Raw genomic sequence first — 26,779 nt, 5'->3', positions numbered from 1 at the left:
TTTTACTTTGGAATTTTAAAATATGATTTATCTTCCCTTGTCAGGTAGACTCCAGGGTTTAAAGTTATATATATATATATATATGTTATGTATATGTTTTATAGATATACACACACATATATATGTATGTGTATATATATATGTAGAAGGCTGAGAATCAAACCAGTATTGAAGCATTCTTACCAATGGCAACTGGGATAGTGTTTGAGAATGAGAATATGGGACGTGTGTCAAGGAGGGAGGTAAGGGTGTGGATTAGGAGTTGTGGAGGTGAGATGATAGAGAAGGAAGAAAATTTTATTGTTATAGCTTTCCTTATTGAAACTGCTCATTCGTTTGAATCCTTCACTCTTGTCTTGACTCCCCATTAAAAAAGAACATGATCTCTGAGAAGGTGTCTAATTTTGATGTGATTTTGAGAGCAAAATAATTATAATAGACAAATGCTTGAAAATGAATTTCCTTGTCACATGGCACTGATACACTACAAAACAGGTGTGCCATGGCAGCTTACAATATTTAAGTTTCCTGATTCTAGGTACAAAGACCTCTCTTTGAAAGCTGGCCAGATATTTAAGAATGTACTGAAGCATTCAAAAGGTGTACATCTATGATCTAGAATAATTGATAAGAGTTTAATAATTGGATTGCTTCACTAGGGAAAGGCAGAAATTGTGTGACTGTAGAGTTAACATTCATGAGATTATTAAGGAAATGATAAAGAGAACAACGGAGAATCACTTCCAGTGTACTAAAAGTTAGAGAAGCAGTGGAGGCTTTTGCTGAAATTTGAAAGAGACAAATATTGAGGCAAGTGAAAAGTAATAGTCAAGTCATTTGAGATATGTGCATTTTACTCTGTCAGTTTTATTTTAATTAATTTTTTAAAATTTCAATAGCTTGAGGGGTACAAATGGTGTTGGGTTACGTGGATGATTGTATGTGGTCAAGTTTTGGCTTTTAGTGTGCCTATCACCAAAATAGTGAAATTGTATTCAACAGGTAATTTTTCATCCCTCACCTCCCTCCTGAGCTTCCTTCCTCTGAGTTTCCAATGTTCATTTTACTACTATGTATGCCTTTGTGTACCCATAGCTTAGCTCCCATTTATAAGTGAGAATGTGCAGTATTTGGTTTTCTATTTTTGAGTTACTTAGGATAATGGCCTCCAGTTCTACTCAAGTTGCTGCAAAAGACATTATTTCACTCATTTTTGTGGCTGAGTAGTTTTCCATAATGTTTCCATGGACTCATTTGTCAGTACACAAATCAGTAGCACTGCTGTACACCAACAATGACCCAGCTGAGAATAAAATAAAGAACTCAATCCCTTGTACAATAGCTACAAAGATAAACTAAAATACCTAGGAACATACTTGACCAAGGAGGTGAGGGATCTCTACAAGAAGAACTACAAAACACTGATGAAAGAAATCATAGATTATTCCTTTCCATGGAATGCTAAGGAAATAGTATTTCCATTGTATTTATCCACTTATATATTGATAGGCACTTGAATTGGTTCCACATCTTTGCAACTGTGAATTAGGCTATGATAAACATACACATGCAAGTGTCTTTTTGGTATAATGACTATTTTTCCTTTGGGTAGATACCCGGTAGTGAGATTGCTGGATCAAATGGTAGGTCTACTTTTAGTTCTTTGAGAAATATCCATACCGTTTTCTATAGACGTTTCACTAACTTATATTTCCACCAGCAGTAGGTAAGTGTTCTCTTTTTACCACATCTACACCAATATTTACTGTTTTTGTTTTGTTTTGTTTCATAATGACCATTGTGGGTGGAGTAAGGTGGTATCTTGTTGTGGTTTTAATTTGCATTTCCCTGATGATTAGTGATGTTGAGCATTTTTTTTCTATGTTTCTTGGCCATTTGTATAACTTCTTTTGAGAAATGTCTGTTCATATGATTATCTCAGTAGACTCAGAAAAAGTGTTCAGTAAAATCCAACATCTCTTTATGATAAAAACCCTCAACCTGGTTGGGCATGGTGGCTCACACCTGTAATCCCAGCACTTTGGGAGGCTAAAGTGGGTGGATCACTTGAGATCAGGAGTTTGAGACTAGCCTGGCCAACATGGTGAAACCCCATCTCTATTTAAAAAATACAAAAATTAGCCAGGCCAGTTGGGGGGCGCCTGTAATCCCAGCTACTCAGGAGGCTGAGGTAGTAGAATTGCTTGGACCCAGGAAACAAGGTTGCGGTGAGCTGAGATCATGCCACTGCACTCCAGCCTGAGTGACAAAGCAAGACTCTGCCTCAAAACAAAAAGAAAAAAAAGGAAAGAAAAGAAAAAACAATCCTCAACCAACTAGGTGTAGAGGAAACATACCTCAAAGTAATAAAAACCGTATATGACAAAGGCCCAGCCAATATAATACTGAATGGGGAAAAGTTGAAAGCATTCCTCCTAAGAACTGGACTAAGACAAGGATGCTCTCTTTCCCTACTTCTATTCAACCCAGTACTGGAAGTCCTAGCCAGAGCAATCATGCAAGAGAAAGGAATAAAGGACATCCATACTGGAAAAGAGGAAGTTAAACTATCTCTGTTTGCCAGTGATATGGTTTTATATCCAAAAAACTCTAAAGATTCCCCCGAAACACTCCCAGATTTGATAAATGAATTCAGTAAAGGCTCAGGTTACAATATCTATGTGAAGAAATCAGTAGCGCTGCTATGAAACAATGACCAAACTGATAATAAAATCAAGAACTCAACCCCTTTTATAATAACTAGAAAAAAGTTTTTAAATACCTATGAATATACTTAACTAAGGAGGTGAATGATCTCTATGAGGAAAACTACAAAACACTGATGAAAATGACATAAACAAATGGACAAACATAGACGACACAAACAACGGGAAAAGCATTCCATGCTCATGCACTGGAAGAATCAATATTGTGAAAATGGCCATACTGTCCAAAGCAATCTGCAGATTCAGTGTGATTATTACCAAAATGCCAATGCCATTTTTCACAGAATTAGAAAAATTAAGCCTAAAATTCATAAGAAACAAAAATAAATAAAACAAAAAGAAAAAAAGAGCCTAAACAGCCAAAGCAGTTCCAAGCAAACAGAGCAAAGCTGGCGGCATCACATTACCCAATTTCCAATTGTACTACCAGGCTATAGTAACCAAAACAGCATAGTACTGGTATAAAAGTAGACATGCAAACCAATGAAGCTGAATAGAGCATCCAGACATAAAGCCAAATACTTATAAATGGTTGATTTTCAGCAAAGCAGACAAAAATATCCACTGGGGAAAGGACACCCTATTCAATACGTGGTTCTGGAAAAATTAGATAGTCACAGGTAGAAGAACAAAACTAGATCCCTATCTCTCACCGTATTAACATTAACCCAAGATGGATTAAATGCTTAAATCTACGACATGAAACCTTACAAATTCTAGAATAAAACCTAGGAGAAACTCTTCTGGATATTGACCTAGGCAAAGAATTTATGACTAAGGCCCCAAAAGCAAATTCGACAAAAATAAAAATAAGTCAATGGGACCTAATTAACTAAAAAACTTCTGCACAGTCAAAGAAATAATCAAAAGAGTAAACACACAACCCACAGAATGGGAGAAAACGTTTGCAAACTATACATCCAACAAAGGTCTAATGTCTAGAATCTATAAGGAATTTTAACAAATAAACAGGAAAATAAAGCAAATTATTTTATTAAAAAGCAGGCAAGTGAAATGTAAATTATATTTTTAAAATTATAACAAAGAGTGAAATCTAGTAAATGTTGTATCTCTTGGTGTTTAGGAGTGAAGTATACTGAAGTCTTGAAATGCATCTGAAATTATAAGTTAGCTTGAAATGTTCAAGTTACCTTGAAATGTGTCCAAAATTAAGATGGATTAATTGATGGGTAGATTAAAGGTGGATCAATGGATGATAGAGGTATACATATGTGGATAAATAGGCAGGTAGATATGTGATTAAGTAAATATAACAAAATATTAATTCTAGAATCTAACACTAGGAACATGGCTGTTCACTGCGCTCGTCTCTCAACTTTTCTTTATATTTGAACATTTTCATAATGAAATGTTCTTTAAAAAGGGAAAGCTACCCGAGACAAGGTGAGAAAATTCTTTTTTCTTTTTTTTCTTTTTTTTTTTTTTTTTTTTGAGACAGAGTCTTGCTCTGTCGTCCAGGCGGGAGTGCAGTGGCACAATCTCAGCTCACTGCTATTCAGGTAATACTAGCTGAAAATGAAATTATTGTAAAAAAGCGTTTTGTTAAATTCATGAATTATAGAAACAATGTCACCCCTTTAAAGTTGCTAATACTCCTCTGACCTTGTCATAATCCTGGATTAGATAAACCATTTATTTTACAAAAGTATTCAGTTTTGATACACTTTTGATACAAAAGGAATTATAGTATGAAAATCCTTGGCAGAAAATGTCCTTGAGTCACATGACACTGATCTACTGCAAGTCAGGTAAGCAGTAGCAATATTTCATATTTAGACTCCCTGCTTCTGGGCATACCATGCCTTAAGGTAAGGATCAGCTACAATATTGCTGAATCATTTGAGACTACAGATTGAAGTATGTATTGAGGATGGGAACTAAGACAGGGATGAGAACCAAATTGAAAATAAACTTTAAGTGGAGATGATTGTCTTAATCCCAAAATATTGCTGACACAGACGTCAATATTAGTTAACATCTTTCTAAGGTGGCACACTATATAATTTGGGGGCAAAACACTTCATTTTCTCTATAAATCATGGTGCCTCAATAATCATGCACTTGTAACAAGATTTTCTCTGAATTCTCTAACACTCTAGCATTGCTTGTGAAGGGCATTCTTTTTTTTGGCCAACAAAGAATATTTCTGTCTTATCTTAAAACAGAGATAAGGTAAATCATTTTGACAGTCTCTGAGGCATGGTAATCCCTGCTAATCTACTCATCTTTCTACATCTTGTATACAAAGAATGGGCTAGAATTTGTCATGGGACCACAGGAATCAGGCTTTGTCCCCATGTTTATTATTTTTCTGAGGCGGAGTCTTGCTCTGTTGCCCAGTCTGGAGTGCAATGGTGCGATTAAAGCTCACTGCAGACTCGACCTACTAGACTCAAGAGATTCATCCAAGCCTCCAGGGTAGCTGGGATTACAGGTATGTGCTGCCATGCCTGGTTAATTTCTTATTTTTTGGAGAGACAGAGGTCTCCCTATGTTTCCCAGGCTGATCTTGAGCTCCTGTGCTCAAGCAATTCTCCTGTCTTGACCTCCCAAAGTGCTCAGATTACTGGCATGAGCCATGGCATCCCACCTCTGCTTCATTCTTACATACTACTTCTTCCCTGTGTCCCAGACTAAATACTCAAGGTCATTAATAGAATGTTATTAAATTTGAAGACATAAAAATTCTAACTTTAAGCTTTACTAACCAACATAACATATTGAATTTTCCCCACCACAAATTTCCAATAGCTGGTAAATTAATGGTGTGTTTTGTTTTTCATCTTTAAATATTGAATGAAGCACAGTTCTGCTAGATACTGATATCACATTACTTGTCTTCAAAGACAATTTATATGCCCAGTGTATCAACATTTAATTTATTAACACAGTTTTTTCACCGCTACCTTTATTTGAATGATGGATGTCTTGATGCCTAAGCCCGTTTATCACTAAGAATGGAATAACTGCCACTGGGAAACTTTTGGGAATTATATATCCATGAGCATTTCAGAACTGGTCTTTTATGGCATGGAGTGGTCACTGACCAGATCCTCATTGTAGACTCATTACTTTTCAACACATTCATCAATACCAAGGCTCAGGTGGCTACTGGATGTCACAGATCTATAGCACTGTGCTACCATGTGCTCCCTAAAAATCTATTACATAGTTTAGACTATGTTCTCCCAAGCTTAAACCTAGGAAAATTGATTGCCTTTCCTATAAGTTTACATAATCAGAGAAACTCAGAAATGGAAAGTATTTTAAGCAGTCGTTCAGGTCCAACATTTGTGTTCTAATATAACTTTCTTAAAATATCCAGTACAGGTAATAGCAGGTCTTGTTCTAAAATATTTCTGGTAAAAAATTATTCCATTTAGATAATGCCATATATGTATCCAGTCCTTCATTATGTGCAGTGGTTACTAGTCTAATTTTCATTAGTGCTGTTTAAGCCTGTATCCAGCTAAATTCATCTCTATAGGAATGAATCCCTTCAGTAACATCCTTATAGTAGACTTCATATATTTATAAAGCTACATAACTGCATATAAAACCAATTATGTTTTCTCCTTGTCATTTTTATTTATAATGCATTGTCTAAACTCTTCTGATTTTATTTTAGAACAGCATTGTTTAAACTTTCCTGCTGAATAGTACCAGAGAAGCCTAGAAACTCAAGAAAAACTGCTTTTGAAATATTCTTGGGATCTAAATTTTTGTCTTTAAAACATGCCGCATACCCTTTTCTCATTTCTCCATACTGAATCCATGCTTACCTTAAAACACCATATTTTAACTTATGCATTAGATAGAACACTTCCACACATCAAATGTTCAGGTAAAATAGATTATCTGTGAATAGACTTGGAATTTATTCTGCCGCTTATGAAATCCTTGCCATGCTGCTGTTTCCTCCAACGTGGTATGTGTTTAAATCTGGGAGCATACTCTCAGTACATCACAAATATAGCTTATTATTATTGTTGTTGTTATTGATGATGCTATTGGTTTACCAAAAATAATTTCCTGTAATACTTAGCACATGGCTATCCAATTGAAACACTTAACTTTTACTGAGGATCTGAGCATTGTCGTGTGGTGTATTAGGATGTGTTATTGCTGAAGACCCTACTGAAGATGGTGACTGAATCTTTGGAATGTGTCTGTTGTGGCAATTTGAAAGACAGGTGAAAGCCAAGGTCAGGCTATCACTCAGTGAAGCCAACTGGCTGGGTGCCTACATTTCTCATAACATTTCATTTATTTTGATGGATTCACCAAGGTACGAGCCCTGGCACTCAGGTTTGGGGCACAGAAACTTTGATGTTTATAAGCACATTAAATGGTTCCATCTCTAGGGTACAGATTCACATTAACCAAGGGCACAAAGACTAGCAAGTAAGCCACAGTGCCAAAGGATAAATTGATAAAGAAAAGAAAAATGGCCTTGCAGCTGGCAGGATGTGGGTCAGTGTGGTCAGGCCCTTTTGTCCCTGTTGGCAGGTATTTCAGAAAAGCTAAATGAGCATCCAGAAGTTGCTGAGTGAACGTGAAATCAGGAAAGAAAAAAATCAGTTATATGATTAAGGTATTTAGTAGTATTAACCTAATGTTTCCTTGTCCATTCATTTCCTCATAGAGACTCACGTGTCATGGGAATCAGAGGGGGCAAGAGTTGGGAGGGCAATGGTGGTGTTTACACCTTCTTCCAGTTGTTGCACAGCTTCTACAGGTGTATTTAATTAATCGTGACATAGGCAGTGCCTTTCTCTGTTGTCTGGGAACAGTTCTTTTTCTGTGATTCAACTCTGAGAAGGCGGTGCTTTCTTTTATTCACTATTACACCATCATGTGGTGTAGGTGAGCTTCTGGTAAGGAAAGAATAAAGAAAAGAAATTACGTTTAGTTGTTCAGAAACTGTGTGATTTAGTAACATAGAGCTTCATTACAGTAATGTATCCTGTAAGTGGAAGGACAGGCAGCATGGGTATTACAAAATGATATATATTTTTTTAAAATGGGAGAGAATGATGGAGAAAGAGACAAAGGAAAGTTATGTTAGAGTCATAAACCCTGGGTGATCCTGTAAAAGTTCATATTTGATCACTGCAACCTGAATCAACATGGATGTCAGTAAATCTCTGCTCTTGCTGAAGGAACAAACTAAGACTATAAAGAAGCACTTTGTTTTTCATACTCATTGTCTTCCCTGACAGCCAAGTCAAAAGAAAGAGATACACAATGAGCGATTTTCTAACATGAAAAACAACACAAGAAATATCTTTCTTATAAAGGAACCCACTCAGTCTGTTAGTGGTATATACTTTGCCAGTCATTCCTACCCAATTCAATGGACTGAAGATCTAGTCTTGTGAAAGACACTTCAAACTGGACAAACAGATTTAATTTGATAAGTGCTACCATAGGGATAAGCCAAATGCCATAAGCAGACTAGGGAGGGATGCCTTGGTATCGGAGGAAATCCCACCCCCGGTATTCAACATGGATTCTTTTCTATTTCCCTAAGCATCAACTGGTCTGAGAAATAAAGGGAAAGAATATAAAAGAGAGGAATTTTAAAGCTGGGTGTCCGGGGGAGACATCACATGTCAGCAGGTTCCGTGATGCTCCCTGAGCTGTAAAACCAGCAAGTTTTTGTTAGTGATTTTCAAAAGGGGAGGGAGTGTGCAAATAGGGTGTGGGTCACAGAGATCACATGCTTCACAAGGTAATAAAATATCACAAAGTAAATGGAGACAGGGCAAGATCACAGGACCACAGGATGGGATGAAATTAAAATTGCTAATGAAGTTTCAGGCACGCATTGTCATTGATAACATCTTATTGGGAGACAGGGTTTGAGAGCAGATGACCGGTCTGACCAAAGTTTATTAGGCGGGAATTTCCTCTTCCTAATAAGCCTGAGAGTGCTTCAGGAGACCGGGGCTTATTTCATCCCTTTGTCTTTGACCATAAAAGACAGCTGCCCCTAAAGCGGCCATTTTAGAGGCCTACCCTCAGGGGCGCATTCTCTTTCTCAGGGATGTTCCTTGCTGAGAAAAAGAATTCAGCAACGTTTCTCTTGTTTGCTTTTGAAAGAAGAAAAATATGGCTCTGTTCCGTCCGGCTCACCGGCGGTCAGAGTTTAATGTTATCTCCCTTGTTCCCTGAACATTACTGTTATCCTGTTCGGTTTTCAAAGTGCCCAGATTTCATATTGTTCAAACACACATACTCTACAAACAATTTGTGCAGTTAACACAATCATTACAGGGTCCTGAGGCAACATACATCCTCCTCAGTTTACGAAGATGATGGGATTAAGAGATTAAAGTAAAGACAGACATAGGAAATCACAAGGGTATTGATTGGGGAAGTGATAAGTGTCCATGAAATCTTCACAATTTATGTTCAGAGATTGCAGTAAATACAGGCATAAGAAATTATAAAAGTATTAATTTGGAGAACTAATAAATATCCATGAAATCTTCACAATTTATGTTCTTCTGCCATGGCTTCAGCTGGTCCCTCCGTTCGGGGTCCCTGACTTCCTGCAACACCTTGGGAGCCTCATTGAATCATTCTGAAGAAGTTCAAAAGGCTGTCATGGGTGGGTGGGCATGTGTTTAACTAGTAGGTTGACCTAGGAGGGAAATATGCTTCTGCTTTTAGAGATGAATGAATATATTTATCAAATGTGTATTGAAATTCTAATACACATCAGGGTTCATTAACAGTATGGATACACTGAGCAAAAGAAATGAGATTCAGCTCACATACACAAGTAGGTAAATTTTTTTTTTTTTTTCTTTTTTGGATTAGCTTTTGTAAATTTACATCTAGAAGGACTGTTACGGTTTTGTACTCTCTCTTTCTGTTTGTTTTTTGCTTTTTGGGGGGAAGGGGACTTCCAAAATGGTATTTATGACTTTTCTTCTTTGAAAAACAGTTCTTAAATTTATCTTCGAAAATCTCTTCTGAAAACTAGAACAAAATGAAAAATGACTAGGACTGCATTGTTAACCTTATCAATTGTGACTATCCATATGGAATCCTTACACCTATGTCGTGTATGAAGGTGAAGCCTACAGTTGGTTTGAGACAACTATTAAATCTGACCAAATTATCAGAATGCTTTTGTGATGCTAATAAGTATCACCACAAAATGAATCAAAGTTTCTCATGCAGCCAAAGTGGCAATGATTTTACAGGAGGGAGAGGCATGAGGTTGGTTATCTGTTCCCGGCAGATGGGCTGTCCCTCCCCAACCCCTCCTCCCAACACAGACACAGGTTGGAAGGATTTTTTCCACTTCTCTTGGAGAATGAAAATATTTTTAAAAAGCAAAACAAAAGAAAACTCTTAATTTATATTTAAATTACCTGTAATTGAATGAGTCACGCAAAATGAACTTTTAGAGCAAATGTCTTTTGAAAATGTATGAAGGATGGCTTATTTTTAACTAATGGTACTGACAGGACATTCTGGGGACTGCTGCAGATACTGGCTACTCTATTCACAAAGACTAGCGGGGGGAAAAAGGCTCTCTTCAGTAGATGAATGGAAACACTGACTGGCTTTGAGGCGAGTAATTGCCTTCCTCACCCATACAAAAATTTCAGCCAGAAAAGTCCTCCTTTAAGCAGAGCACAAATGAAGTTCAATGCATACTTGCACAGATAAAGTGTAACTTACCTTGAGTTTATTTAATTATTCTTGGTCCATGGGATTTCTGAAAAATTGCCAGAATACTACTTTTCTGCAGATAGAGATAAAAGATCCAAATGTTGCTTAATTTCTTTTTTCCTTAATTGCATAGTGGCTATATATAGTATACATGTGTTAGAAATGGCTAATAACCATCACAGAGTAGTAGAGAAGTTAAAACACACACATATTCTTAACATTTCTAATTAAAAGCAGCATAGGAATATTGATTACTACAGTGGAAATGTAATGTGTTATTTCTTTCCTTTTTAAATGCCTATATGGTACTTATTAACATTTTTAATGGCAAAAGCAATAAAAATAATTAAAAGCACATTTAGTTCCTGTTCTGCCTCATTTCATTAATTTCTGCTTTTTTTCTTTTGGAGAAAGAGTTGTAAAATTGATGTCTTAGCTGTAGCTGCCTCTTTATAACATTAGATTTCTGTATGTAAAGAAGGTATTAGAAACATTTTCTCCTACACACATGGAATCTTTAAACTTGAAATAAAAAGTGACTATACCTTCTATTTTCAAGCAGAATAAAACTTTTTTGCAATGAACAGAATTGTTTTTCAAAGAAGCTTATTACATTTGATTTTATCAGAGTTAATAAGTGATAATAAATAAATATGTGGAAAAATAAAATTTTGAGCTAAATCAAATGTGTTTGTTTCTACTTCAGTATGGGTTTTGATGCCTAAGAAAGTGAAATATTTATCTACTGAACGAGCATACATCTTTGTAGCCCCTATCTTTTCCCCTGGCGAACCTTAGGAAAAATGGCACTTGCTCTGGAGGCAGGGAGGAAACTCCAGATCAGACCCAAGTTTCCGGCTTGGGAGGTAGTTGTGGTGGTGAAGGAAGTACAGTTAGTTAAGATAAGGAGATGAGGTGAATTGCCAAATTGTCCCCTAGACGCTCAGCGGCATCTAAAGGTCAGTGGTGTTATGAAGAGCAAATTAGTAATGCTGGCTTTGAACTTAGCTTGAAGCTACAGTGCCACTTGTTCTTTTCATGCAGTCGTATTTTGCCAATGGCTTTACTATTTTCTTAACCTATGTTTGGCATCTTACCTGACTCCTGGTCAATTACAACCTTTAACTAACCACTAGAAAAGGAAGTACATTAAACACACCTTGTTCATCTTGAAGAGAGAGCAGGCGAATGGGGGTTTCCTCAGCCTGGGATAACTTTCTTCTGCCTTTCAGATCTAAGCTCTTTTTGACCCGGATCTTATTTAACTGGGAAACGGCCAGGATAGATTTGATCGTTAGCATTTGTAACATACATCATCAGGGATTTCTGTTCCCTGAATCCTATTACATTTAGCATCTTGCGCCACAGTGCTGAGTATTTTTTAAATATAGTTTTCTCTTTTGTTCTTCTAACGTTTAATAAATTATTTGTGTTCCCAAATAGATTGTCATTTATTTTGGGGACAGTAAGTTCATCTAGAGTCCTTCCTTCCTTACCTACTTTTCTTCCTTTCTTCTTTCATGCATTCCTTCTTCCTCCATTAGCAATAGGCTGACACCATACTTAGACTTCAAAAATGTGCATGGGGCGTGTTCTTTAAGAGTTTACGGATGTTCTAAAACTAACTCTTTCAGAGGAACTACTTTCCTTGATTCAATAACAGTTAATCTTCAAGAACGATTATGTATAGTTTTATTAATTCTTCAAATTTGTGAGATGTGGTTATAAGACTTAAATTAATATAGATGAAACAGTTTATAAATAGTTTTCACTTGTATTATTTATTATTTCTCGGAAAGCTCATAAAAACTGTATGCAAGTATCACTTCTATTTTCTATGTGAGCAGCGTGAGCCTGTGTTATATCTAGGAAGTAGATGAGTGGGGCTGGGTTTTGTGACATGCTGGCTGCATCAGATAATGCCGCATGGCATAAGCTGGACACACACTGCTGTTCCCGTTTTATGCCTAGGAAGATGAAAGCCTTATCTTAAATCATACAAGTAATTATTAATGGGCAGCCCAGGTGGGCAGACCAGGCTGCCAAGTTTACTATTTTCTATCGTTCTTCAATGAATATTCCACATTAGATATGGATTATCTGTTGTCAAGAGAGTTTTATATCACACTTTGATATAAAATTAAGTGTAAAAGGCTACTGAGAATCAATATTTGACATTCTAAAAGTAACATCAAGATGATAAAGAAAAAATACTATACTAAGCCAAAAAATAGTTTCGGGTTTGTTACATTCATCTGTTTCATAAATATAAGTGGATGCGTGGTGCACCAAGAACTTCGCTTGGCATTGCAAATGCAATGAGAAGTAACTATATTCTCTACTCTCCTTGTGGACAAGAGTCTAGTCTGTTAACTAGAAACTACTTCTAGATGATTGGGCTGCAAATATGATCTTTCTGCTATGTTTTGCCTAGAACTTTAGGCAGAATGTAGCAGAAGATTATATATGCAGCCTGCTCATCTCCTGAAATGAAGCTTAAAGATGATTGTCTGGCTTCCTATTCATCCATAGAGGCTTATCAGCCCCAGAAATATGGGGCTATTGTTCCAGTTTGTAGATCACTGACATTCTTTTAGTGCTCTTTCAACCACAGTTTATAGTTCCCAGGATGGGTCAACAACTGTACTCCTGGGATGTCTTTTCTATGTTTGAGATGCAGATAGCTAGTTATCCCCCAGTCCTCACAATGCTGAAATGCATCCCTCAAGATTAAAGACCCTATTCCTAACTTTAAGGAATAAGGCTGAGCTTAGTGCTTCAGTCCAAATATTTTGTCAGTACTTAGTATGTGCTTTACCAGGTGTTATGGATACAAAAATGAGTGTGAAATAGTCTCTGACCAGGTGGAACTCAGTTTAGACTTGAACATAATTTGGAAAATAACATGTATGGAGGAAGATTCATAAGCCTGATCATGTGTGTTAGGCAAAACTAGTTAGGCTTATAATTATGCTTAAATAGATTAGGTCAATCGTGTATGTAACAGAGCTAGTAAATAGATAATTAGATATTAAAATGCAGGTGTACTGGTTCCGAAACCACTAACTCATAATGCGTTTACCAAATTCCTCTGAGTGTAAGATTGTTCATTTTAGCAGTTTCAGAACTGTATCACTCAAGGACTTAATCTCCATGGTAGGGATTCTCCAATTTGAGTGTGCACAGGAATCATCTGGAGAGCTTGTTACAACAAAGATTGCTCAGTCCTTCCCTCCCTGGGAACTCACTAGGTCTGAGTTGGGGATGAATGATTTGCATTTATAAGCTCAGGGGTGAAGCTGACCATATTTTGAGTAGCACTGACTTTTGGGAATGTTTCCTAGGCTTCAGCACACAGTAGAGTCACCTGGAGAGCCTGTTAAAAGTGGCTGTTAGGACTTCCATGGCCGTGGAGATTCAGAAGGTCTGTGATGGGGCTGAATAATTTTTATTTTCAACAAGCTTTCAGACGATGCTGACCCTACTGGTCCATGCATTGCACTGAGCTAAGGCATTGTCTAAATAGGTAGACAGAAGCAACCTACTAAGAAACCAAATTTTGAAAAATATGAAGGCTTGATCAAAATATGTACTCTCCTTAGCACAGAGTCCTTTCATCAGAGAAATGGGAAAAAGTAAAAGTAGGAAACTAAATGGCATGAATCTCATGGGCAATTTTAAGAAGCAATAGGCACTCTAAATAGCAACTGACTTGGATATGTATGAGGGATGTGTTACATATATAGGGAGAAGATTGTCTGTCTGAATAATGTAACTGTAATACCTCTAAGTAGACTGCTTTCTATCCATTTAGAGGTCAATTTCAGTTTCTATCCCTCTTTCTAAAAATATCTTGTCCATGTATTCTGTTCCTAACATTAACATATAAGGTTGATAGAAAATATGGGTAATATAAAAAGTGCTATTGAATGATATCACTAGAAATAATGTTCATGTAAAGAAAAGATGTGGGCCAGCACCAAGGTCTGGGCAAATGCACAATTTTGAGAAATTGGAAAAGTTCCTAGCAAACAACAAACAGGAAAGTATGGTGTCACAGGAGCCAAGAAAAGGTTCTCCTGGGAGGCTTCAGCAATGAAAGGATTGGAATGCTGATAAGAAATATTGTAAGATGATGGAAAAATTGACTGTCTGACTGGGCTCCATGGAGATCACAGTATTTCTCATTGGAATGTTTTGCACAACCCTAATTGTCCTTCTTTGCAGAATGAAAGTCTTGTGGGAAAATAGAGATTAAAATATAACTAATTCTGTCTATAAATTATACAGACATATATAAGACATATATAAATTCCATCTATAAAATATAACTAATGTGTTTGTGTGCCTGCAACATTTTTCCCTGAAATATAGTTTTGCTTCTATATTTTTCTGTTCTTATTCATACCACACATTACACATTAGCACAGATTTATATTACATTTTGATAACTGATGTCCATCAGATATTATCTCAAAATTATTATTTTATATGATTATTTTTCCATCTAAATTTTAAAATCACTTTATCAGTTAAGAAAAAAAGGGTTTTATTTGGATTTTCACTGGAATTACTTTAAATTTGTAGATTAATCTAGGAAGAATGGACACCTTTATCACATTGAATTTTCCTTAACAGGAATTTGAAGATTCTCTACATCCTTCAAGTGGTCCTATAAATTCTCTAATAACATTTTGTGGTTTTCTCTCTTTGAACAATAATACTTTCTAAACACATTTAATATATTGTTTTGCTATTATAAATGTTATTATTTTATATATTTTATTATAAATTTTTGTTATTTTCAACAGTACAGTTTTTAACTGTATTATTTTTAACTGTACAGTTCATTGACATTAAGTACATTCACGTTGTTGTGCAACCATCACCACCAACCAGCTCTAGAACTTTTTTCATCTTATCAAACTGAAACTGCATAACCATTAAAAAGGTAACTTCCCATTTTTTCCTCTCTTCAGCCCCTAACAGCTACCATTCTGCCTTCTGTCTCTAAGTATTTGACTACTTAAGGGACTTCTTTTAAGTGGAATGATACAGTATTTGTCTGTTTGTGGCTGACTTTATTCCCCTTAACACAGTGTTTTTAAAGTTCATCTCTATTGTAGCAATTGTCAGGATTTCCTTCATTTTCAAAGCTGAATAATACTCATACACACACACACAGGCACACACACCACATTTTGTTATTCTGTTCATTTATCAATGGTCATCTGGGTTGTTTCCACATTTTGCTATTGTGAATAATGCGTCTTTGAACAGAGGTGTACAAATATCTGTTTGTATCACTGCTTTCACTTGTTTTGGGTATATAACCAGAAGTGGAATTACTATGGATTATTAATGATAATCCTGTTTTACTGTTCTGTTAGATATATCACAATATGAATTTCCAGCTACAATTTCGATGTCGTTTTAAATACTCTCAGTTTTCTTATGTACCATTTTCCTGATTTTCTTTAGTTTGTCATTACTTTTCTTTAGCTCTCAGAGTGTGTTTAAGGCAGTTGTTTAAAAATCTTTCTCTAGTAAATCTGAAGCCTTGATTCTTTAAGGTTGGTTTCCGGAGATTTATTTTGATCTTTTGAAAGGACTAGATTTCCCTATTTCTTTATATGCCTTGTGATCTTTCGTTGAAAATTGGGTGCTTGAAAAATCAGACACTTCTTCCAGTCATTGTAGACAGTGTGGAGTGAGACGTTCTCTAAATAGCCCAGCATGAAAGTTTAAGCTTTTCTCAGGCCTTTTCTAGGCATGTCTTCCCAGGGCCTGTGTGTGTGGTATTCTCTCCTGATTGCCCCATAGACAGGGATGCTTTTATTTATTTATTTATTTATTTATTTATTTATTTATTTATTGTGAAGGCTGCTTTGCTATGTTTTATTATCCATCCCTAAGAGTTTCACCCCTGCTTCTTCCTGCAATTTTGGCTGTTCCTCTGTACTACTCTTTCCATAATGTATTGCCCACAGTTTCTGCATGTCAGCATACTCTTGCAGTTTTCACAAACTATGTTACCCATCACAGTTTTCCGTGGCTTCCAAACTGAGATTCAAACTATATATTCGGTTTCATCTGAAAGCTCCAATTGAGGCAAGACAGAAACCAGTCCCACCGGCAGCCCACAGGCAGCCCACAGACAGGTCAGAACTGTGCAAAATAAGTTCCACTGCCCTCCTTCCTTCCTGAGAGAAAAATACTGGAAAGTGGGCTACTTCTGTTTTACTGCACTCACTGTTCCAAGGTGGGGAAGCACAATTGCACTGTGGCTTTTTCTTGCTGGGGCAGTCACGTGGTTGGAAAGGAGTGAATTTGACTGGTTACCAGAGCTCCCGAAAAGCTGTTTTAGTGAGTCGCTAGTAGTTTACTTGATGATCCTGTGGGGGAATGAGGACCTGGAGCTTTCTAATTTGCCATCTTTCTGACATCAAATCTGTTTGTTTGTATTTTGTCTTTTTTAATAGCGTTAGTTGTAGGTTTTAATCCTAAATGTGTCCAGAATCACAGTTGCTTAGTCCTATCTTAGAACTCTAAATCATGATGCTAAAAGTCTAAAACTAACAACACACAATGTATTAAGGATAACTGTCACACTTATTTTGTTTCTAGTTTACTATTAATTCGTCTAGGAGTGTGTATTATTTCGTTTTCACATTACTGTAAATAACTATCTAACACTAGGTAATTTATGAAGAAAAGAGTGTAATTGACTCACAGTTCCACAGGCTTAACAGGAAGCATGACGGCCTCAGGAAACTTACCATCACGGTGGAAGGCAAAGGAGAAGCAAATACCTGTTACCATGGCAGAGCAAGAGAGAGAGTGAGCGAAGGGGGAAGTGCCACACACTTTTAAACCATCAAATCTTGTGAGAACTCACTCACTTTCATGAGAAGAGCAAGAGGAAAATCTGCCCCCATCATCCACTAGATTCCTTCTCCAATTGATCCCACTAGGCCCCTTCTCCAACATGTTATTTGGGTAGGGCCATAAATCCAAACCATATCCAAGTGTGTCACCAATAATCATAATTATTAGGGAGTGATAAATGCAAATTGCAACTCATATAATTGCCAGTTCCTTCATAAACAAATTAATTATAAACAAACAAACCCAAGCTTAGACAACAATGCAAGCTCCCATCTCTACACAAAATATATAGAAAAAAGGTAGCCAGGTACAGTGGTACATTTCTGTGGTCCCAGCTACTTGGGAGGCTGAAGTGGGAGGATTGCATGAGCCCAGGAGGTTGAGACTACAGTGAGCCATGATTGTGCCACTGCCGTCCAGCCTGAGTGCCAGAGCATGAACCTGTCTCAAAAACAAAAACAAGAAAAACAAACAATCCCAAAGTAAGATAAAACAAACAAACAGAAAGAAGGGCAACAAAAGACACTTGCTTGGCACTTCTAATAAGCTTCCAGCTGATGTTGATGCATTTGGTCCATAACTCAGATTTCAATATGAATTGGCATATTTAGCCTTATGTAGGTCAACAGCATAAACCTATAAAGAGCATAATTTTGAAAAATGTGTAACTTGTAATAAGTTATAAAAAATTACTTTACTTAGCATAGAGTTCTCTAATCATAGAAGAAGGATAAATGAGGAAACTGAATGGCATCGGAACAATGAGCAATTTTAAGAAGCAGTAGGCAGAATAAGTATTAAGTGCAAATTAAATATGAGAAATGATCTCCATGATTATATTTTCTTTATTGGTATTCTTAACTAATGTCTTGTAGGAAACCATGACTGTTTCTCCTAATACTAGACAGTAGTCCATAGTATTTGTTATTTATACTAAACTCTTACATTCAATTGACTAAAGTTTTATTTAGTATAATTGCATTTATTTCTTGTAATTGAATTTAAATTTTCTTTTTGTGGTATTTTTTCAGACATACTATTCAGACAACATGATCTTAATAAAAATTTAGAATTTTTTTCTGCCTTCAATATGTTATAAAATATTTTAAATAGTGCAAAAGTTATTTGTTTCTTGGAGGCAAAATCAGATTTTGCCTGCTTCTTTTGGAAATGCCTTGAAAATTATCTCAGTTCCTTTTATGCTTATTAATCTATTATAGCTTATAAATGTTGTCAATTATTTTTTCCAGAAGGAAAAAAAATGAACCCTTTGTGGAAATTTCCAAATACCTACATGTGTATTTTTATACACATTTCCTACTTACTTTTTAAAAAACTCCTCTGATTCCTTTTCCACTCCAGATTTTTTATAGTTATGTAATCCCAGCATATCCAGCACCTTTTTTATAGGATGTTGATTGAATGTGCAAAGTGAATGTTTTACATCAGTATAAGAAAATTAATATTTTTCTTCTTTATTTCCCATAGCAAAATTTTATGACTTATTCTTTTACCTTTATTTGTTTAACCTTGTATTATATTGTTGCCTAGAAAATTCTTCCTCAGACTTTATGCTCACTGGGAACAGGCCTTATTTTAATTTGTATTCCAAGCTTCATCTTGTGTGGTATTCCAAGCCTTAACACACTCCAGTACATTTTGTTAAATGATAAATGGTATTATTTAAAGGAAATTTAAATTGAATTTCTGTATCTCAATGCTTTTCAAGCCAGAGCTTGCTTAACGTTTGTTAGGTGTATTGCAAGAGCTTGTTTCTTTAAGATGGAGTTTATTCTGGGTATGTTTTAAAGTTTTAACTCTTAAATGCTGTTTCTCTAATATCATGAGACAATATAGAAACTTTTAAAATATTTTAACTTTCTTTAGGATATTTTCAGATTATTCAGTATAAATGTCTTCGGACTATTTCAAACCTTTACATATTTGATATTATTTACAGTTGAAAATATAAACACCATCAGTAAAATAAAATAAGTAAAAAAACATTCAAACTTTTGAGCTATTTAACAGAATGTGAACTGATGGAAGAGGACACCCCAATTTTTTTAAGTTTTGAGGCACTTTATTGAACTTCTTTGAGAAAACATTAAGATTCTATGTGAAGACATACTGAAACTAGTAAATACAGGGAGGGGGTAAAAGAAAAGTGAGTAAGTTTTTGAGTGGTTGGTATGATTGTGTTAAGACACTAAGCATCAATGTAAAAAATGTTAATACTCTAGGGTTAAAAAGCCTAAGTACATCTTTTCAAGCAGAAATACAGACATTTTGAAGAAACTTCCTTGTGCTTCTTAGAAAGTAGACAGGTGGTTGGAGGAAATCTATTTTTGTTAAAACATACATTGAATCTAGATACATAATTTCAATATCGCAATGATTTTTCCTGTATTTTCTCTAAATATCATGTTTTTTAGACTATTTCAATATGAATGGATTATATTTCTCTTCAGAGTACATATGGCAGATAAATACATTGATGTTTTCCAAAGGAAAGTGCAAGTGGAATACCATTTTTTAAAAAAACAAATTTTGGTACCCTTTCCTTCCTTATGAAGAAAAGCAAATCAGATAGTTAAGACTTTTTCTTTATTTTGCCAAATAAAATGGTGTATAACCCTTGCATTTTTCCTACTTATTATCCCCAGCATTTTTCTCCTTTCACCTAAACAAATAAAAATGAATTTGAACTTAGATAAACTATCTTTATAATGGTAAGCCTTGTCTTGTAAACTAAACTGTTCTCTGAAGAGTGATGAGTAATTTGTTGGTGGTAGATATAATGTAAATAGTTAGGTTACAGACGCAATTTAGTTTTGACTATAGCACTAATGTGTCTCCAGGCAATCACAATATTTAATATGATCTGACATTGAACACAAGCATTTCAACTGATGCATCCATCCACTGGAGGGCTCATTTACAAAAGTAGCACCATATATGGATCATTTAATGTTTGTCCCTAAGTTTCTAGACCCCCTCCTTGTGATGTCATAATCTAACATGCACTTTGTTGTGTGGCCAAAGCATCAGATGACCATGTTGCAAGTTCCTAACACGTTCCTTGTCTAAGGCTGCTGCCCAGGATCATACCTGTTCTGTTGGTCTGGCATGTGGAATTGATTACTTTCCGATGTTGGATGGTAGAAAGTCATCAAAAACAAAGTCAATTAGGATCACTTTCACCACCACTTAATTAACTGGTCAATTACTTTCCAAGCACCTATTAAGAGAACGGGAGATTGTTAACTGATGTAAGGAATCTAAAATTGTCTAAGATTGGGTGTAGTGGTTTATGGTTTTAATCCCAGAACTTTGGGAGGCTGACACGGGAGGATTGCTTGAGGCCAGGAGTGTGAGACCAGCCTTGGCAACATAGAAGACCTTGTCTTTGCAAAAAATAATAATAAAAACAAAACAAAACTGAGTGGTAATGGCACTATGCCTGTAGTCCTAGCTACTCAGAAGACATAGGAAGGAAGATCACTTGAGCCCAGGAGTTTGAGATTTCAGTGAGCAATGATTGTGCTACAGGACTCCAGCCTGGGTGACAGAGCAAGATCTTCTCTCTAAAAACATTTTTTTAATTAAAAAAAAATAACAATTTCTAAGATGTGATTCTTACATTAAGGAGTTAATAACTTTAAACCCAACAGGGTTGTGATGGATCTTTACACATGGTTTTAAGCAACACCGTCACTATCATTCACCATCAACATTATGATGGTGATGATGTCGTTCACTCATAATATTATGAATGATGAGAAAGAGTGCAAGTGTATTGAGGGAGAACATTCCAAACAGTTCACTTAGTGTAAACTTTCTTATTGTATACTTAGGTAGGAGTTTTTTTATGAATTATTTTATTTTAATCCTTCCAACACTTAAAAATAATTATCATTGTTATTCCAGTTGTTCAGGTAAAAATATTGAGGCTCAGGATAATTTAGAAGTGTGTTTGCAATCTACTAGCTCTCAAGTAGCAGAGTTGGATTCAAACTTACTGGTACAATGTATTTTAGGCATTTTTTTTTTTTTCCCCCAGAGAAAGGAAAGTCATATGTGGCTTGCATAATTAGGAGAAACTCCCAAGAGAAGAGACATTTGAGCAGGGTGTTGAATGACTGACAGTGTCTAAAACTGGATGCATATGAAAGGGATTGGATGGAACAGAAATAGGAATGGAATGGTGATGTGAAGGTTGAAGCACCTGAGGCAAATGTAAGGAAATGGTAATCAGAGCAGCATGAAATACAAGATTCTTTCTCAGAATTAGATTGTGCTGGCTGGGGAAACAGGAGCATGGATACAGATAATTATTTTTTCTAGACTCACACATTTGTGTTTGATTCTTTAGCTAGCGTAGGGATGTTAAAGAACTTTGGAGAAAAAAGTAACGTAAGTAACATCATGCTTTAGAAATGTAATGGTAATAGAATATAAGGTGGATGGAAATGGGAGAATTATATTACATCCATTAGGTCAGCAGTTCTCAAACAGGGACTTGTATATGCCTTGAGCATTGATGAGTCATTTCAGAGGAACCACACATTCTTATGTGCATTACTTTATGAACATAAAAATATGTCTCACTCAAATTTGTTTTACCGCTCTTTAAATGGTGGACTTCCATAGTCAGTTGTGACTGGGAAAATACACATTTATTTGCAAAAATTAATGAATTCAGGATAGCATTACTGAATTCCAAATATTACTGTGCATTTTCCCAAATAAAAGGTATTGATGTACAGTTATGTATGGGTCCAAATAACTTACTGATTTATTGATTCTTTAATGTACTTGTTCTAGAAATATTTATCTTTACAAATGGCATTATAGTGGTTAAGTGAGATCTTTATAATCAAATTTTATGAACTAGAACTCCAGCTCTCTCACTTATTGGCAATAAATGGATAAGTTACTGATCTCTTCAAATCCCATTTTCTTATCTGCAAATTTGTGAAGATGACACTTATCTTACATGATTATTTTAAGGATTATGTGAGATTGTAAATCTAAAATATTTCAATACCAGATACATAATAATATATATAAGCTATTATTACTCTTTGTTAGACTATGTCTGGTAGACATTACATGGTTTTATTATAGTCACAAACTGAAGAGTACAGTCAAAAGTCATTTCTCAAATAGTTTATTATGAGTTGGAGTGACAACCTATCAAAATCATAATCAGTCAATTTCAGTTTATAATTTTTTCTTGATTCTCTTACTGAATTGAAAAGTCAGTTATAATTGCTACATTTCTATTCTTTTTCCCTTTTCTTACATTGTGAAACAATAATACATGCTTGCTTCCCTTAGAGTTAATAAATAGGGAAATACTTATGGTTCTTGGCCCAGATACTCATTTGCTGTTGGTTACTGCCCCTGTTTTCACTGTCTCAGTTCTTGACATGAGTATTTCCCAACTTTCAGACCACTGTAGACTTTGATTTACAGCAGCAACCTCTCTCGTTCTGTCACTCTACCTTCTGGGTAGCCTCGAATTAGGGCATTATTATAGAGAATCACCAATCATCACAGCACACACATTCTGACAAAGAAACTCACCTAGAAACCTGCAAGAATGTTGCATTCCAGATAAGGGTTTATGTTCACAAGACAACTATTGATCGTCTTTATATCACTTCTCTAAAGCTGATAATTTGGGGGACCCACTGTCTTGATTTACGTGGAAAATATGGATGAAAATCCTAAAGTGCAAGAGGAATAGAAGTGTTGGATAATAAGCATTATTTGAAAAAGAGGTGTGGAGCAAGTCATTTAAGCAAAAGTGGAATTGATCTCTCCTGGATTTGGTTTATCAGAATGAAAGACTAACTTAGAGTGATTTATCTGAGAAGGGAAACAGCAAACAACAAAATGCCTCCTATGCATGGTTTCTTCTTGTATTTATTTAGAATCTAGTTCTTTAAATCTGATGGGTTTATGGCACAATTCAACACCAAAATAACTATATGAATATTGGCATCAATGTTTTCATCTGTGAGTCACTGGAACTCATGTACAATTTATTAAATGTTTGCTATTCTGTTTATGTTTGTTTAAAACAATGCTACTGTCTGTATGGCTTCTTGGGTGATTTGTGCACTTGTTGTAAGCTGGATACCTTTAAATTTTGTGTCCTTTATCACCAAATCGGTTAGCCATTTCTGAATAAAGAGGGCTGTATTGAGAAAGGATGAAAAGCAGGTGGAAAATGGAGGAGGAAGAAAAAAAAACAACAAGAAGCTCAGTGTTTTATAAACTCTATTGCACAGAAAAGCTGACATTCATTTCAAATCAATGTGATCTGTGCTTTGCTTTGGTGAGTTATGCCCACACATATCTAGTAAACCCAGTAGAGCACAGAACATTGGAGGAATGAATAGCTTTACCACGTGCATTGTGAGAGATGTACAAGTTTATTTTCCTCATCAACCATACCTTTTGCCAATATCATCCATGTTGCCCAGCAAGTGTCATTAACCACTGATACAGAAGGACTCATTTAGTTTAGTTACTACATCCTGTTGGTTTTTATGAGTAGTGGAAGAACTATTTAAAAGAGACCCGTTCGGTTAACAAATGTGTGCTGCTCTGCGGTGAGGGACATTTTGAATGATTTTCCCATTTCTTTTTTTTTTTTTTTTTTTTTTTTTTTTTTGAGACGGAGTCTCGCTCTGTCGCCCAGGCTGGAGTGCAGTGGCCGGATCTCAGCTCACTGCAAACTCCGCCTCCTGGGTTCACACCGTTCTCCTGCCTCAGCCTCCCGAGTAGCTGGGAATACAGGTGCCCGCCACCACACCCGGCTAATTTTTTTTGTATTTTTAGTAGAGACGGGGTTTCACCGTGTTAGCCAGGATGGTCTCGATCTCCTGACCTCATGATCCACCCGTCTTGGCCCCCCAAAGTGCTGGGATTACAGGCGTGAGCCAGTGCGCCTGGCCTGATTTTCTCATTTCTGATCTTTTCCCCATCCAGTTAGAAAGTAGTCCATAGTGCTTCAAGAACATTTGTATTTACATCTTTATTATAGGTCCCATTGTAGCAAGAATAAATGTAAATGGACTCACTCTATTTCCATAATTATTTTTCAGAGTATTTTGGCTATCATCCTGGTGTTTATAGTCAATGCATTTTTACACCATCTACATTTTGGACAGCAAGCATAAAACTCTGCTGGTTTAGCTCACAGAGAGATCAGATTGCCCCCCAAAAGATAGCCATTTATAATACGTGCACTTTTGAATAATTAAATGAACTACCGAAGAGGAAATGGATTCTAATCAGCTTTCAAACTGTGATTGTGCCATGCACTGAATCATTCCTTTATGAATACATTTCTCTTGGAGCATGTATAATTACAAAACTTTTTTTTCTATCTCGGTAGGAACTGGGAAGTAACAGCCCTCCACAGAGAAACTGGAAGGGAATTGCTATTGCTCTGCTGGTGATTTTAGTTGTATGCTCACTCATCACTATGTCAGTCATCCTCTTAACCCCAGGTAATCTGTCTTTATTCCTCTCTTATGATGGTATTGTGGATGATGATTTCACATTCAAATGCCTTAAGAGGGTAGCAATATGTGGTATCTTAGGGCACATTAGCATGGGTTGGAATTTTGGAAAAAAGCATAATCAGACATTTTGCAAATGGCACAATAATTCTGCAGTTCAAATATCATGCAGGATATTTTGGGGAAGCTGAAAATGTAAAATATGTAAGTTGAGAATGCCAAGGAGATTTTTGGTCTCTATTGCCACTTACAGACTTACTATGTGTTAGTTTGATAAATGCAGAAGACATTTGACTTTTATTGTGGGTTGAAGATGAGGGAGTGGCATCTGGAAGTTTCTATATATAGTTGATAACCCAACTGTATGGAAATGGAAGAGAGGAATTGTTGGAAAAAGAAGATCAGATCGAAAGAGAGTGATCTAAGCCTCTATATTTGGACACCTCTTTCTTATGCCTTCTTTTCCTTCCTTTCCTTAAAGTTTTCACATTCTAAGTTTCTACCCTATCTAAAGAACCTTTGCAAGTTGCGCTTGCAATGATTTTTGGACTGTGTTCTTCAGATTAAAGAGTTTAATACTAATATGGAAATGATCATTGTGCTTCTTTCTGGGGACTATTTCAATACCCACGAGATTTATTAGTCTTTAGTAGGTACTAATAAGGAAGGCAGAGATAAGGGGATCACTTGTAAACTCCCCCAATTGTCTTCCAGATACATTTGGCATGTTGCTGCGACCCACCCACCCAACTGTTTTTCTCAAAGACTGAACACCCACATATGATACAGTGTTATGAAAAATAGTCGTTTCTGGGATAGGATTGAATGAATCAAAAAATCAACTGATATTTTAAAATTATAGCCTGTTGTTGAATGTTATTTATTTCCACTTCAGGTTTGTCTTAGTTTCGTTGTTTTATGAGCCCCTTAAGCACACTGAACTTATTTCCTGATGTACAAAATACGATTAACGCTAACTGTTTTTCAGAGTCATTTAGTCAAGTAATTTTGGTGACTAATTATACAAATGGCAGTATCAATTGTTCCAGTGAGACACTTTGTGAAATATACCATCTTTGTAAAAATATTGACTTTGAAATGTGTAGACTGCTAAAAATACAGTTTTTAGATATTAGTTAACATGTGGAGAGGTTGAGAAAGAAATTAAGGGAGATAGTAGGGAGGAAGGAGGAGAGAAAGGTAATTGGAAAAGAAGAAAGAAAAAATTCCCTGGTAAAAGTTGGCTTATCCAGCATTCTCCCCAGAAACCTTTTCTTAACTGCCTCATTCGTACATCTGCAATACAGTGTAATTGAGCAATATAATGGCTCTAAGTTGCTGCACAATGCCAAGAATCTTTGTTACAGGAAGATGAGTTTCAGCATGGTGTTTCACTTAAACATATGAAGTTTAAAGTAATTATAAAAAAAATGAATGAGTTGATATTGAGGCCTTCTATTGATGGCTCTTAGCCACATGGAGGTATTCCTGTCACAATTCCTGTGTATTTCTCTTGAACTCTTTTCTTTCATCCTGATTCTAGCATCCTTGGCCCAGTGGTTCACTTTCTCAGGTTTTCTTGTTCCTCACTGAGGCCATAGTGATACTTTGGCATCCTTGAGAGTCGATACAAGAAAGGCCATGTAGAGTTAGCCACTCACTAAATTAAGCCTCCTCTGCTCAACCCTTTCAAATTTTTCCCAGTATGAACCACAGTGATGAACCATAATTGAGTTCATTTTGTCCTGCACTTATTCATTTACTAAAGCAAGAGCAAGCATGACACACCTCAGTTTGAGTTCTGCCTCTGTAATATACTAGTTTTGTACAATTTGACCAGTTATTTAACCTTGTCTCTCACTTTACTCATCTGCATTTTAAGTATAATATTTAGTGCCAACATTGCAGTAT

General features: G+C 35.9%; 1 protein-coding gene across 2 annotated transcripts in view; it reads left to right on the top strand.

Moving 5' to 3' along the window:
• Positions 1-26,779, top strand: part of DPP10 (dipeptidyl peptidase like 10) — a 687,795-nt gene that overhangs the window by 124,456 nt on the left and 536,560 nt on the right. For both annotated transcript variants that reach the window (XM_007964753.3, XM_007964755.3), the window contains exon 2: positions 24,742-24,856. In XM_007964753.3, coding sequence (XP_007962944.3) covers positions 24,742-24,856 — 115 coding nt within the window. The remainder of the gene's footprint in view (positions 1-24,741; positions 24,857-26,779) is intronic.

This window comes from Chlorocebus sabaeus, chromosome 10 (assembly GCF_047675955.1).
Source record: "Chlorocebus sabaeus isolate Y175 chromosome 10, mChlSab1.0.hap1, whole genome shotgun sequence".
NCBI lineage: Eukaryota > Metazoa > Chordata > Mammalia > Primates > Cercopithecidae > Chlorocebus > Chlorocebus sabaeus.
This window is presented reverse-complemented; position numbering and strand designations above follow the sequence as displayed.